This window comes from Gopherus flavomarginatus, chromosome 4 (genome assembly GCF_025201925.1).
Source record: "Gopherus flavomarginatus isolate rGopFla2 chromosome 4, rGopFla2.mat.asm, whole genome shotgun sequence".
Classification (NCBI taxonomy): Eukaryota; Metazoa; Chordata; order Testudines; family Testudinidae; genus Gopherus; species Gopherus flavomarginatus.
Window position 1 is genome coordinate 75,385,749 of NC_066620.1, and position 15,118 is coordinate 75,400,866.

Here is a 15,118-nt window from a genome sequence, read left to right on the forward strand (position 1 = left end):
GTAGTCAATTTAATTTTTTAAAAATGTTTCATTTAACTATTTTAGTTAAAAAAACAATTTTAACAAGAACAAACCTGATTTTAAAAAACTTGAATAACTAAATTAAAAAATTCATGTGCTTGTTTTGTTAAAATATTATATATTTGCTGTTGAAGAAAAAAATCTAGAATACATAACACTGTTGTTTTAGTTAAATAAAACAATTTAAATGTCTGTATAGTGATGTTCTCCTCCTAATACAGCATGGCAAGAAAATCCTCCAAATATTAATGATTAACCTGTTGAATTTGAGATGGTTCACCTCCCAATGACTTCATAATTATCTGCTTCAGTTACTTTTGGTAAATGAAATAACCAACCAATCATTCATTTTCTGGTAGAGCTGTAAAACTAATCTGAAAAGTTTTCAGTAAATCACTTAAAAATGTGTAGTGTGTACCTTCTAAAAATGAAACCTACATCTATCTTTGAGTTGTGAAGAATATATATTAAGGTTATAACAGCCAACAAGAATTCACTTTTATGTAGCAATCCATGATTAAATTGAGTCTTCCTGACTAGTGATTTAAATCAAATCCACCGTGGTCAGGGTCCCATAAACAGTCCAGATAATTCTTAAGTAATATTGTGATGCTGGAGATAATTCAGTCACTTATCTTCTCATCTAGTTCATTTTGTATATTTCAGTTCTGTTGGTTGAAGTACTGTAAGGTATTTGGGTGGGGGAGATCCCACAGGCATACACTTTGAGGAAGCTAATAGGTAAGAAAAACCCATGGATAACAAATGAAATCATTTTTCTGATGGATGAAAGAAGAAAAGTAAAAGCACAAAGATGGATAACAGAAAAATAAAATGACGAAGAATAAATGCAGATTAGTAATACCTGAATGAGAAATACAAATAATCTGAATAATTGGATAAAGAGAACGAAGTGATATGTATCAAAGTACTCCACTTAGGAAGGAACAATCAATTGCACCCATACAAAATGGGAAATGACTGCCCAGGAAGGAGTAGTGCAGAAAGGGATCTGATGGTCATAGCGGATCACAAGCCAAGTATGAGTCAGCAGTGTAACACTGTTGCAAAAAATCAAACATCATTTTGAGATGTATTAGCAGGAGTGTTGTAAGCAAGACATGAGAACTAATTCTTCCACTCTACTCTGTACTGCTTAGGCCTCAAATGGATTATGTTCAGTTCTGGGTAGCACGTTTCAGGAAGGATGTGGACAAATTGGAGAAAGTTCAGAGAAGACTAACAAAAATGGTCTAGAAAAGATTGAAAAAAATTGGATTTGTTTAGTCTGGAGAAGAAAAGACTGGGGGGTACATACATTTTCAAGTACCTAAGAGGCCTTTACAAGGAGAAGAGAATATAATTGTTATTCTTAACCTCTGAGGATAGGACAAGAAGCAATAGTCTTAAATTGTAGCAAGGGTGGTTTAGGTTGGACATTAGGAAAACCTTGCTGACTATCAGGATGGCTAAGCACTGGAATAAATTGTCTAGGGAGATTGTGGAATCTCCATCATTGGAGATTTTAAAGAGCAGGTTAGACAAACACCTGTATAAAATACTTAATTCTGCCATAAGTTCAGGGGACTGAACTAGATGACCTATCATGGTCTCTTTCAGTCCTATGATTCTGTGATATTTGTGTTTTATTGACCTCAAAAGGTATTTGACAGAATCTGCCACTACAGAGTGCTCAACATATTAGAGCTGTTGGGACTGATGGATACGAACTCCGAGTAATAATTTATATTGGAATCAGAAGGCAATTATAATGGGAGATGTAAATGAAAATTGAGTAGAGATCAAAAGGAGTGAGAAACAGCATTGTATAATGTCAGTGACTTTATTCAATGTTTATAGTGTGTGTTTGATTAAATTAATAGAAGAAATAGAGGAAGGTTTAAGATGAATGGAAAATAGGTTAATAACATTTGCCATGCAAATGACACAGCGGTGTTGGCTGATTCAGAAGGTAGTCAGTTGAAATTCGTAGAGATTATAGATGAATATGGCGAAGAATATAGTCTAGAGTTGAATATGGACAAGACAAAAACTATGGTGGTATGCAAGGATTCTGGGAAGAGATGCAAGATTCCAATAAATGACACAGCCATACAGCAAGTAAGAAATTATTGTTACTGAGGAAGCATCATTACAGAAGATGGGAGATTGGATCCTGAAGTCAGTACCAGAATAGCAAGAGCGAAAGAGATATTCTGGAAGAATAAACGTTTGAGAAGGGACACAAAGCCCACAACTAAATTCTGACTGTTAAAAACTTTCATATGATCTGTGTTAAATTATAGCTATGAAGTGTGGACATTCAAACAATCAATAAACTACAATCCTTCAAATTATGTGGTTATAAAAGAATTCTGAAAATATTGATAAACCATGGAACCGATGAAAAAAGTATTGGAGATAGGAACTCAGCAAATACTAATCAGAGATCTTAAGAAAAGAAAGGTTTGATTTGCAGGACACATTTTTTAAAGTAGGTCAGCGGGTGATGCATGTCTGCAGGCCCTGAAGGGGAAAGTTGATGGCTGAACAAAAAGAGGAAGGAAAAAAAAGATCTGGGATGGACAGTATGGTATGATTTTTTTTTCCTTCCTCTTTTTGTTCAGCCATCAACTTTTGGCTCACATAGAGATGAGCAGGGGAGTTTACAGAATAGGCTGCCATGGTTGCAAACGTCCAATAATGGAGATGTCGTATGAGAAGATATATTACTGTGACTATTATTTATTGTAGTAATAATAATGGCTTCTCTGTCTTCTTAAAGAATAGATGAAGTATCCTGTGAGAGTGAAACTGGAGTCAGAGTTTTCCTGAAAAATATTTTGTGTATGTACAATGTTATGTCTTAATAGTTTTTTCACTTCTCTCAGACAGTGGTTTAAAACTCTAATCTGAATTGCACAAATTAAAACTCTCATGAGCCATGTACAAAATCAGAAAATAACCTAGGAAAATCACTAATAAACTCTGTGTACTAAGGTTAATGCTGCAGAGATGCAGAACTATATATCACCTTTATCACCCTAAATAATACCTAAAATGAAAACTAAATGCTTAAAGATATGAACATTTAAGAACAGCATCTAAAAGCCTTGAGTCAGCTGATAAGAATCTGTTGTTTTGACCTTAAAGAAAGTTCTTACAATTAAATAAAGCCATCCGTAAGAGTGCAAACAAACCAAACAAAATCTTTCTGTTTTAGGTGTTTTTCTAGAGTATATGGGATCCAGTGCTTTTGTATATATGGTTAGATTTAAGCACAAGTGTCAGAGTTTGCAGGATTTGGGCCTTATAGTGTGTAGCAATGATTGTAGTATCTGAACGAAAGAAAATTAAAAAACGAAAATCCACCTGTATATTTCTGAAAAACAATATATGAAAAACATCAAATGTTAAACTAAATACACTGAATATTTATATATTATCATATCATATAAATTAATATGTAAGGAAAATATATTTGTCATTATGACAGAATTTATTTTTTACAGCACAATATCCATTCAAACATAACCTTTCCTCCAGCATCTATACAAAGGAAATAAAAATCAAATAATAACAACATGCAACTGTATATGTAAGTTGTTTACAGTGGTATAATTTTGAACCAAACATTGGAAGGGACAAATTGCTGGTTGCACAGAAAATATTATCCCCCTTCACTTTCCCAACTGGCTCTGAGCAGCAGTGCAATGTATGGGTCTATCACACATTTACATTCACTTAGTTTATATACTAAGTGTGAATGATAGTAATGTTTTATAAAACAAAAATGTATAAACAATAAGTGTTTCTATCCCCACCCGCTTCCCCCCAGTGCCTTTGTCTTCTGTGTGTGCGGGATATGCGCATGCATGTCTCTCTACTATCCGAGAAGTTGATATTCTGTGCACTCCTCCGCTTCTTCCCCTCCCCCCCCCCCTTGATTTAGTGTCTCTCTTGTAATATGGTGCAGGCTTGTGGAGGGAGGTGTTTAGGAGGAAACAGTGTGACTTCTGACAGTGACACTTATATACATAGGGCTCAGTTCTACCCTACCATCTAAAAACTGGGTTGACAGTTGTGGGAAGATATGTAGTTCTGCATGCCCTAAAATTATACCTTTTTTGGGGGGAGGGGAGCGCTAACGACAACTCTTAAGAGGCTTGTTATATGTTCTTTTTAACAGAAGAGGTGTTTTGTAGACAATATGATTCTGCTAATTACTTTAATTTTGAAGTGTTTGGGGGTTTGGATTGGGTTGGGTATGGAAATATTTCTATAACCTTATATTTGTTAAAATTACAAATCAGTCAAAAGCAGACTTCAGCAATCATGGAAAAGTAACTTCTCATTTATAATTCATAATTGACTTCAGACTGAAATATTTCTTTAAATAAGTTTTCTTCTAATGTATATGTGTGGTCTTGCCGTTTTTCATGAGTGCCGTGCATTTGGCACTGTATTTTAAATAAATAAACAGAAAATAAGAGCACTGAAAGTTTAAAAATAGAACTACTTATGAATTACATGGACACTAATAACGTCTGAAAACAGGGAAAGGTGCTGTAGGTCCAACCATTGACAGTCTCCTTTAATTGCATTCCAAACATGTACAGAACTCTATACTCTACAGTTGGTGTTGGTGATAATAGTTTATTTAACATTGTTTGCAACAACTGTATTTTAGTTAAGTTCTGTTTGCTGTTGAAACCTGCCATAAGTACTTTCTTTATAGTGCTATTAAAAATTGTTTTAACAGGCCCTTTTTTAAAATATGCGGCAATCAATGAGAGACATTTGTAAAGACGTAGCTCTTAGAATTTAACTCTTTTCATTCCTTCTCTAATACTTCCTTCCAGGCTGACTCCTCAGTAGAGATTGGGAAAGGCAGCAGACGAGAAGCCAAACGTTCAAGCTGATAATTCAACAGAACTTTTCTCTGAATTGAGGGCTCAGAGTGGAGCCATCATGAGCGATGTTACCATTGTGAAAGAAGGCTGGGTTCAGAAGAGGGGTAAGTTCCAAATATAAACAGAAAAATCTTCTAAAGTCTAGCATCCTATCAATAATGATATTTTGCAGCTGGGAATATGAAAAGACTAATACTTTGTTGTAATGTTCTTTCCCAGTTAATATCAAGTATCCTGTCTTTCTGTTAATGCGACAATCCAGACTACATGGGCATTGACACCTTGATCATGCGAACAGTTAGGCACGTGCTTAGTAGTATATATGTGAGGAGTCCTGCAAAAGTCAATGGGACTATTTGAATGATCAAGCATGTGTTGAACTGGGGCCTATGTGAATAAAGATACAAACGTTTTCCAAAATAAAGAGCAGTTTTGTATTAATTGAATTAAATTTAGCTTTTGGGTTGACTGTTTATAATCTGTCATTGAGTGATGTAACAGATTGAGGACTATTAGTGTGCTTGATCTTTGATTTAGAGCTGTGCCGTTAGCATTTTTAAGAAACTTTTTTTTTTATAAAGTTTACTTTTTAACTTTTGCTAATCTGGGAAGAAATATCTCTGTCATGGAGGCCAGTTGAAAATTATTTTCTTAGTATTAAAATGTGTCCATAGCAAGATTGGGCATTTAGTTGATTGGTAGTGCATGTGAAAACAATGCCTTCAAAAAATATTTAGGTGTGCTTCTGTTTAATTTAATCTCACTAATTTTTTTGTTTTATAAGTTAAATTCAGCACACATATTAGTTAAAGTATAACTGACCATTTAAAGCCAATACTTAGGTTTTTTTGCCTGATCCTTTTTTAAGTAGTTATAACTTAATTGGTAGCTGTTAGCAGTTACAAATTTCATTTTGTAACTAACCCAAACGAGTCACTTTAGGAGAGGATGGACTGATCTGTCCAAAGCTTAACTTTTCCATCACAAAAATGCTTTTCTGCTCCCATGCTAAATATGTTGTTAACGATCTTTACTGTGTTGTGTACATGGGTACTAGTGTATGTATGTACGTGACTAGGTTGAGTAGGGTGGGAACTAATTCATGCTTGGGGATATTTAGATTACTCCCAAGTTTTTAGTTATTTGTAGTATCAAGTGTGTAGTTTTAAAAACGTTTCCTAAGCTTGACTTGGGCTTCTTTGCTCTCTGCCACAGTTTACACAAATCTGTGGCAGCATCCAGTTAAAATCAATGCTTACAGTCCCATAAGTTCTTTTATCTCACTTGGAAGAAAATACACATTAGAGCAGGGGTTCTCAGACTTCACTGTACCACACCACCTTCTGCCAACCACAATTATTACATGACCCAGGAGGGGTGACGGAAGCCTGAGTCTGTCCAGGCCCCTGTATCCTGGATGGTAGAGCCAAAGCCCGAGCCCATCTGCCCGTGCGGGAAGGGAGGGCAAAGTTAAAGCCCAATGGCTTTAGCCCCAGGCAGGGGGCCTGTAACCTGAGTCCTGCTGCCCAGGGTTGAAGCCTGAGGCCCCAGCAAGTTTAAGCCACTTTGAGGTCCTGACCCACAGTTTGAGACCCACTGCATTTGAGTCAAGTGATAGTAAAGAAGATACGTAAGTAGTGTTGCTCCATGACTTCCTTTTTAATGAATATAGTAAGGTTTCTTAAAAACATTTTTCCTATTTTATATTGTGAGTGTTTTCTTATTTACAACAAATTTAATGGCTGTTTATCTGGCAAAACTACAGCAGAGATAAAACACAACTGAAAAAAGTAGCAAGAAGTAAAAACTGAAGAACAGTAAAATAATTTGCTGATAACAGAAATAGTTTTGGCTTCTAATTATTTAAATACCTTTAGGTTATCCTAGCAGTGGTTTTCAAGAACAAGACCATTTGGAAACTCTTAAGATAAAAGAACATCCTTTTGTTTAAATTGTCTTAAGGAATCAAATTAAGACTTTGTTTATCCAGTATGAATATGAAACTCAACAGCTTATGCTCACAGTCCTCCAGTTTGTATAAGTAGGGGAGACTACAGAATAAGAATATTTGAATTGGTACTGAAAGAACTCGGGGAGCTGATATTGGTATAATCAGAAATAGATCTCTTTCTGTCTGGTTAGGAATACTAGCTTGCTTGGGCTCTTTTTTGTATTTCAGTATCAGCTTTTTGATAGCATAATTATATGTAAATCAGAGGAGTAACTTCCCTTTATTGGTGGTGCTCACTCTTGTTCATATATTTTGACCAAGAGGCAACAATGGACTAAAGTGTATAGCTAGGCTAATTAAAAAGTTGTAAACTAAATGAGTATTTTTGTATCTGACTCATTCATTTAGTTCTATTTCAAAATAAGAGGACTTGCTTTTTACTTGAAGTGGGAAACTCTAGAAATGTTGGATAGCTGTATCATATGTTATCACCTTTGTAATACTTTGCAACAAGATTTCCATGATGTATTTTGGGCATGCCTTTAACTAGACACAGTTCCAAATGAGACTCATCTCTTCTTACTGCAAGAAGGTTGTCTGGATCATGGTGTGACTGGCTCCATAATCTAGTTAAATCCAAGAATATTGTGTGCTGAATAACCTTTTAATTTTAGCAATGAGATGGTTTGTCTAAATAGCATGGCGTGCAGAGACAAAGACTGTCATTTGGCATAGTGACCTCATATTTTTATTAAATTTCACTGAAACCAGGAGAAGCTGAAAAAAGAATCCTAAACCACCTCCTGTACAGTGGTTCTCAAACTTTTTCTTTCGTGGACCACTTGAAAACTGCGGAGGGCTCGGCGCACCGTTTAATCTTTCCAAATGTTGTTTGTACCATTAGCTTACTTCTGTAAAGCTATATAAAAAAAGCTTAATGTTGTTTTGTTCTACAAATAAAAGCACACAACTCATAGTTTAATATTAGCAGTCTTACCTTTCTAACGCGATGGATGTGCCCTCTCTCCTCCACCACAGCAGTTACAGAACTGAGGCTGGGAAGGAGGGCCGTCTCTCCCCGGCAGCTGCAGCCCTGGAGCTGGGGAAAGTTGCCTCTGTCTCTGGCCACTGCAGCCCTGCATGTCCCAAATTCCCCCCGCCCCCTCCCATCTACCCCCTATTTCCCCTCAAGGCCGCCATCTCACCTTACATGTGCGTCTTCTCCAGGATCCAGACACCTAATTAGTGGAGCCACACCTATGCGGCTCCACTAATTAGGTGGGTGGCCCTTCATTCTCTTGTGTGCGGCTGCCCAGGTGTGCACCTTAGAGGGAACTATCCACGGACCACTTGAATGGAGTTTGGACCACAGTTTGAGAACCTCTGATCTTATAGAAACTGTATTCTGGAATGTATAATATGTACTAAAGGTAAAGTAGTGGTAAACTGAATCTTGTTTAACACGGCATATTTTCAGGTCTGGAGCACACAAGATAATTTGTTTGGTTCTCACAGTAATTAATACTTTAAATTCTGAATTTCCTTCCTCTTGGTGTCTTAATGTAGATATTTGCCGTTTTGATAATTTTATTCATAATATGACTTTAAAGGTAAGTTACTATACTCTTAGGAGGAATGAATTTGACAACCTGATTGACTGTTCATTACACAGCAGGAAGCCTCCACCATAATTTTTGCAGTCTCACGAACTATGACATTGAGTCTGTAAATACATGGTATGTTTCTTATTGACTGTTGAGGTCAGAAAAGGACTAGGATATGAAAAATGAAATTTAATATTTTATTGAGTATTTAAGAATCTGAAATCACCAAAAAAAATTATTTCTGGTGATATTATTTGAAGCAAGGCCTCTTTAATTGGCATTTTTCTGATAATTTGGTTAGTATTTCTTTCCTCTTTTGTAAATAAAGACATTTTGACGGCCTATTTTTTTTTCTTCATTTTAATTTATTTTGGAACAATGTGAGACTTCTTATGTGTTTGTTTAGAGACAGCATAGATAGCGATGCCTATAGTTTGGTGGTCCAGTGCTTTCCATTATGAGACTCTGCTTTCAGTTGCTTGTAACTTCAGCAAACTTCAACTTTTTGGACTGAAATTTTCCATGCTGAGTGTTTGTCTCACTTAGAAATTTTTTTGAATATTCCAGTAAAAATGGTTTCTCTCTTCTCAGAACATGGTTGTAGAAAAATATGTTTTAGGCCTGGCTTGGCATGAATAATTAGACGTAGGTGAGGCCTCATTTCTTGGGACACAAGGTTAGCGAGGTAAATGGATCAGCCAGGCTGGAAGCAGAATGTCTGTGCTAATTAAGAGAGGTATACAGTGAGTAAGCTAACACAGAATGTTTGCCTAAGGGAGAATATCCAGGGAATCATTTACAATGGACAAGATAAGCCTGAAATGAAAGATGAAGTAAAGATTAAGTCATACATGGACAGTGCATAGACAGAGTATGCTGTATATGGTTTGATTCCTACGAAGTAACCACGCTACCTCCAAAATGTGTAATGCAATGGATAGAAAATGTGATTTGTAAATGTATATAAAGGAGGTTTCTGTGTAACTTTGGATATGTAGTATGCCCTGTACCCATGCAGTACTCCTTGAGTCTGATCAACTCAACATAGCTTTGCTGTATGCCAAATAAAAATCTGAGTGACAAAATCTGGAGTTGAACTGAGTTCTCAGGAAGTTCAGTGAAAAGAAGCCTTGGAGAGTATCTCAACATGGTGCTGCTGTGAATGTGTCGCTTTACTGTCAAAGATCGCACCTAGCAGTTTAGCAGTGGCATTGGAAGGATTTAAATGTGAGAAGGTTTCCAGGCACAGAAAGAGTGAGTAAAATCTAAAAAAGTGGAAGAGTTCTCGGGGAAACCTTGACATAATTTTTTTTATAGCCATTGAATTGAGAAGCTGTACTGCCTACATTCTCTGGAGCAGGGTCTCAGAAGTTGGGAAGAGGTCATCCTTGTGTCAGGGATGTGCCTTTTTGCCGTTTCTGTGATAATTCACCCAAATTAAGCCAACAAAATTGCTGAGCACATGTAAACTGCAGATACTTTGATGAGTTTTGAGAGTTATATTCTCCAAAGATTTCTTTTTTACTGAGAATGCTTCATCCCACGTTTTCAGGGGCTGAGCAGGACTTTTCCTGTATTACTTGTCCAGTTGCCAAAAACTGGGACTGTGAGTAGAGAGAGTCTCTCTCCTCTGCCATTAATGCTTCCTGTGCCATTGCCCATGCAATGAGGAGGAGAAAGAGGAAACAGCCTGAAAATGAGGAGTTGTGATGAGGAGCTAGGCGGTAATGGGGAGACTGGGATGTGGAAAACTGGGACTGAGGGTGGCTGACAAGGAGCTAGGGCATATGGGGCCTGGGCATGGAGCTGAAGTAGGGAATGTTACAACTGTGGACATGAAGCAGAAGGAGGGGGAGGAACTGGAACAGGAACAGTGATAGGATGGGCGGGCTGGGGCAGAAAGGTCTGTGTAACCACTAGGTATAACTCCCCATAGAAATTGGAATAGAACCCAGGATTGCTGATTCTCTGCATTTTTCTGCAGCCAGCAAACAGCTGTGAAACCCAGTGACAAAGTGTGTGCCTCATCTTCCTGTAATGACTGCATGTCACAGGATTTCAGCCTGGACAGGAGCCAGTCTTGCAAAGATGAGAGAACTTTCATGTCCCTGATGGATTTCAGCCTTGCCTGGAGAAAATCCCTTCTGATGTGGGGGCAGAACGATGAGTGCCTGGGGGGATAGAATTGATTTGCGAATTAAGGGGTAGCATTAATTGCTATGTAGAGATATTGGCAGGTGAGGGAGGTGAGAGCTCCGGAAGTAAGTTATTCTGTTTATTCAAGTGGCAGAGGTCTGTGTTGTGGATCTAGAAGGTCTTCTTCAAGTAGTGTCACTGTGGGTGCTCCACATCATGTGCCCATGCGCCTCTTGAGCCTCTGATAGGAGATTTTCTGTTATCTGTGTCAATTCAGCCTGCGCGCACACACTATACAACCTTGTGCTGTGTTTCAAGGTGTAGAGGGCTTCACAGGTAAACCGCCCTCAATTCCTTCTCTACTTCCTTGGCCTGAGACAAAGCTCTAGCTTTTCTACCTTGTGCATGTCTCAGCATATTTTGTAGTTGTTTACTCAGCTTAGTGTTTATAGTTAAGTCTGTGAGTTTGTCACAGAAGGCACTGATTCCATAACTTTCCTTGACTTCTGCAGTGGCTGGTGCGCCTGGCTCAGGGGAAGCTCAGGCAGACCCTGTGCCAGGTGCACCGACTGCTGCTGGGGCAATCTTGGGCCCCTGCACACCCCCCGCCCCCAACACAGCAGAGTTTGGATGTGAGAGGGGGCAGGAGGTTGGGGTATGGGACAGGGTGAGGTGGGCTCTGGATGGTGCTTACTTGGGGGGGCTCCCCAGAAGTGGCAACATCCCCCTCGCTCAGGTCCTAGGCGGAGGCATGGCAAGGCAGCTCTGTGTGCTGCTTCTACCTGCAAGAACCACCCCTGCAGCTCCTACTGGTCGCAGTTCCCAAAGAGGCTACCCATCAAACATCTGTTTCATCTTTGTCTCCAAACAAGGCCATCATGCCTCCACAGTTAAAGGCTGATAATTTTTGCCAATTCCAGGACCTTGAAAAGATGATGGCAGACACCCTCCAAATATTGTTTGAGCAAGTTAGACTTGTCTCGCAAACTCCTGGACATTTTTCACTTGGCAGCACGCGCTCAGGTTGCTCTACCCATTAATGAAGCACTCCTGGATCTTGCAAAGACTGTGTAGCCAATTCTTGCCATCGTATTGCCAACTTGTAAATAGGCTGTTAAGAAATATGTCCCCACCAGAGACTTAGAATTATTGTGTTCTCTCCCCATCTGATTTCCTGGTGGTGGATGCTGTAAAAATGTAGACCAGAAAAGGTTGAACCTTTTTGGACGAAACACCTACTTATCCGTGTCCCTTCAATTTTGGATAAAAAACTATGAGGTGATCATGGCCAAGTATGACTACATGAATTACCTATATTGAACATCTTCCATAGGAACATAGACAAAACTTCCAGGCCATCATTAAATAGGGTTAGTTATTATCCAGAACTTCTCTCCTAGTGTCCTTGGTTGCCACAGACACTGCTGTTAGATCCATCCTCACAGCCTTTGTCATATGCAGGGCATTGTGGCCCCAATTGTTGGGATTCCCAAGAGAGGTTCAAAATCCAGTTGAGGACTTCCCATTTGATGGTCAGAGGCTCTTCCGAGAACTGTGGATGAGTCCCTGCACATGCTGAAGGACATCCGGGGCTATACTGAGGTCTTTGGGTATACACACCCCACAAACAAGTTTAGATTTAGTAAATCTCGGATTGCTCAGAGATCATCTCTGACTCAGTTATCTAGTTTTGACAAAATCACTGAATCTGCTAGAAAAAGAAAGAGATCCCAGAGGAAAAGAGGTTCCCATCCTCCTTCAGCCAGTACCCAGTCATAATCAAAACAGCAATTTTGGCACATTGGTTGAGGGCTTGATGACTTCCTCACTCTAGTTTGCAAATTGCAACCCTTTGCCCACCTCCCCGCTTTTAGAGACTGCATTTCCCATTTCCAACAGGTCTGGCAGTGTATAACAGACAAGTGGGTAATGGAGGTTATAACATAGGGCTACATCGTGCACTTTATGCCCCTCATTCCTTTTCAAGGACCTCTCTCAGAAGACTATACTGAGTGAAGAAGTATGAGCCCTCCTTTGTTTAGTAGGAATAGAACCAGTCTCATTTCCTCACGGGAGGAAAGTTTTACTCAAAGTATTTTCTCATGCCAAAGAACAAAGGATGGAGGCTGATCTTAGATCTAAGACAACTGAACAACTTTGTAAATGCACAGGAGGTCTGAATGGTGACTCTAGCAGCGGTAATGCCTTCTCTAGCTATATGAGATTAGATTGAGGGCCAAAAAACACAGGATGCCTGTTTCCATGTAGTGATGCATCCTGCACACAAGAGATATCTGCACTTTGCCATTGGCCAGCATCATTTTTAATACCGGGTACTTCCCTTCGGCCTCTCTTTGACCCCAATGGTATATTCTAAGGTTTTAGTGGTAGTGACTGCTTACTTTCTAGAAGCAGTCTGTCTTCTATATCTCAATGATTGGCTACTCAAGGGACAATCCTACAAAGAAGTACTAACTTCCATCCAGACAGTTCTCTCCCTCTTCCCAGAGTTGAGTCTACAGCTGAACATAAGGCAGTCCAAGTTAGCCTCTGTACAGAGAATACAATTTATAGGGGGGATATTTGGATTTTTTGGCAGCCAGGGTCTTCCTTCCCTGATTCATAGACAGATTCATAACTGTTGAATCTGGTCAGGACAATTCAAGGAAGCCCCTGTAGTACAGTAAGGAACTGTTTGCAGCTCCTGGATTATGTGGCAGCTTGCACCTTTGTGACTGAGCATGCAAGATTACACCTCTGCCACTTTTCAGGGCTGGTTCAGGAGGACCTGTTTCTAAACCGGAGGTGGCTTGGACAAACAGGTTATAGTTCCCCTCTAGGTGAAGTCGTCCCTGGGTTGGTAGAAAGATCAACACAATGTCTGCGTAGGTGTCCATTTCATCTGCCCAGCTCCAAAAATAACTGGGACAATGGATGCATCACTGTTAAGGTGGGAAGCACACCTGTACACACACACACAACTCAGGGCAGATGCTCACCTCAGAACAGTAGTCTCCTTATCAACTTGCTGGAACTCAGGGTAGTCAAAAATGCTTGCCTTCAGTTCCTGCCCCTTACCAAGGGCAAATCATTAGAATCATTACTGACAATGTGGCTTTCATGTTCTAGATCAACAAACAGGGAGGAGCAAGTGCACTGAAGATAAAAATTTATGGAACTGGTGTATAGACCATCAGATTCAGACCTCGGCTGTATACCTTACTGCAGTCCAGAATGTCACAGCCGAGAGGCTCAGCAGGTGCTTCTCCCAGGACTCTTAATGGGTGTTGGACTCTCAGTTCCTTCATGAGATATGCCAGAGGTGAGGACTTCCATAGGTGGACCTATTTGTCACTTCTAGCATCAGAAAATGCTCCTTACTCTGCCTAAGAGGATGAGTAAGTTATCTCTTTGAGAGACATCTTTCTACTTCCTGTTCTGTGCATTCCCTCCCGCACCTCTTGTTCTTCACTCTTAGAATTAGATCAGGCAAGACAGGACCAGGATTATCCTCATAGTAGTGACCTGGCCAAGACAAGCATAGCATCCTTACCTGCTTTACTTATTTGTCCAATTGGTGCTCAAGCTTTCGACAGCTACTCTTCTTCTCCCCGAGGATGTGGATCATGTTCTTCACCCCAACATGGGATCCTCCGCCTCCAAGCATGGTTCCTAGGTGGTTCATGGGATTAGAATTCATCTGCTCAACAGGAGTACAAGTATTACTAAACACTATAAGGGAGTTAATTCAAATTACTTACCTTAGAGATGGAAGAGGTTCAACTGCTAGTGTCACCATCACCACCTTGTGCATGAACCTTTTCTGCTCTCAGCCATCTTGAATTATCTGATGAATTAAAAAAATTGAGTGTATCAATTAGCTTGATTAAGGTTCATCTTGCTGTGATATCAGCTTTTCATTCCTCTTCTGTTTTTGCAGTTTCTATCTCCTTGAGATTTATTACGAGCCTGCGGACTCTCTACCCCAGGTTAAGGATCCTATTCTGCCTTGGGAATCTCAGCTTGGTACTTAAATACCTTATGGGACTCTATCTGAATTTGTGGCTACCTGCTCCTGGCTTCGCTTTTCTATGAAGACAGTCTTTCTAGTAGCTATCACATCAGCCCGCAGGGTTGGAGAAGTTGGAGACTTGATGGTAGACACCTCCCCCCCCTTTACAATATTTTCAAGAACATGGTCTCCCTACGACCAGGTGCTGTCAGATTTCCTTCTTAATCAGCCTATTCATCTGTGGATATTTTTTCCTAAACCACATAAATCTCATTGGAAGACTTCCCTTCATATATTAGATATATGACTGGCATTGGCCTTTTATCTGGATAGGACCCAGCAGTTTTGGAAATTATCTAGACTTTTGCCTCCATCTCAGAAATATAGAGTTCACAGTCTCTTCACAGAGACTGTTGAGATGGATCTCTGGGGGTATTACTGTTTGCTATGGTTCAGTTGAAGTGTTGCCTCCCCAGCCGAT

The 15,118-nt window shown here is 39.5% G+C and overlaps 1 protein-coding gene across 1 annotated transcript in view; it reads left to right on the forward strand.

Moving 5' to 3' along the window:
* AKT3 (AKT serine/threonine kinase 3) overlaps positions 1-15,118 on the forward strand; it is a 336,511-nt gene that overhangs the window by 20,547 nt on the left and 300,846 nt on the right. The window contains exon 2 of the mRNA XM_050950427.1: positions 4,884-5,038. Within this exon, the coding sequence (XP_050806384.1) occupies positions 4,993-5,038 (46 nt within the window). The 5' untranslated portion in view covers positions 4,884-4,992. The remainder of the gene's footprint in view (positions 1-4,883; positions 5,039-15,118) is intronic.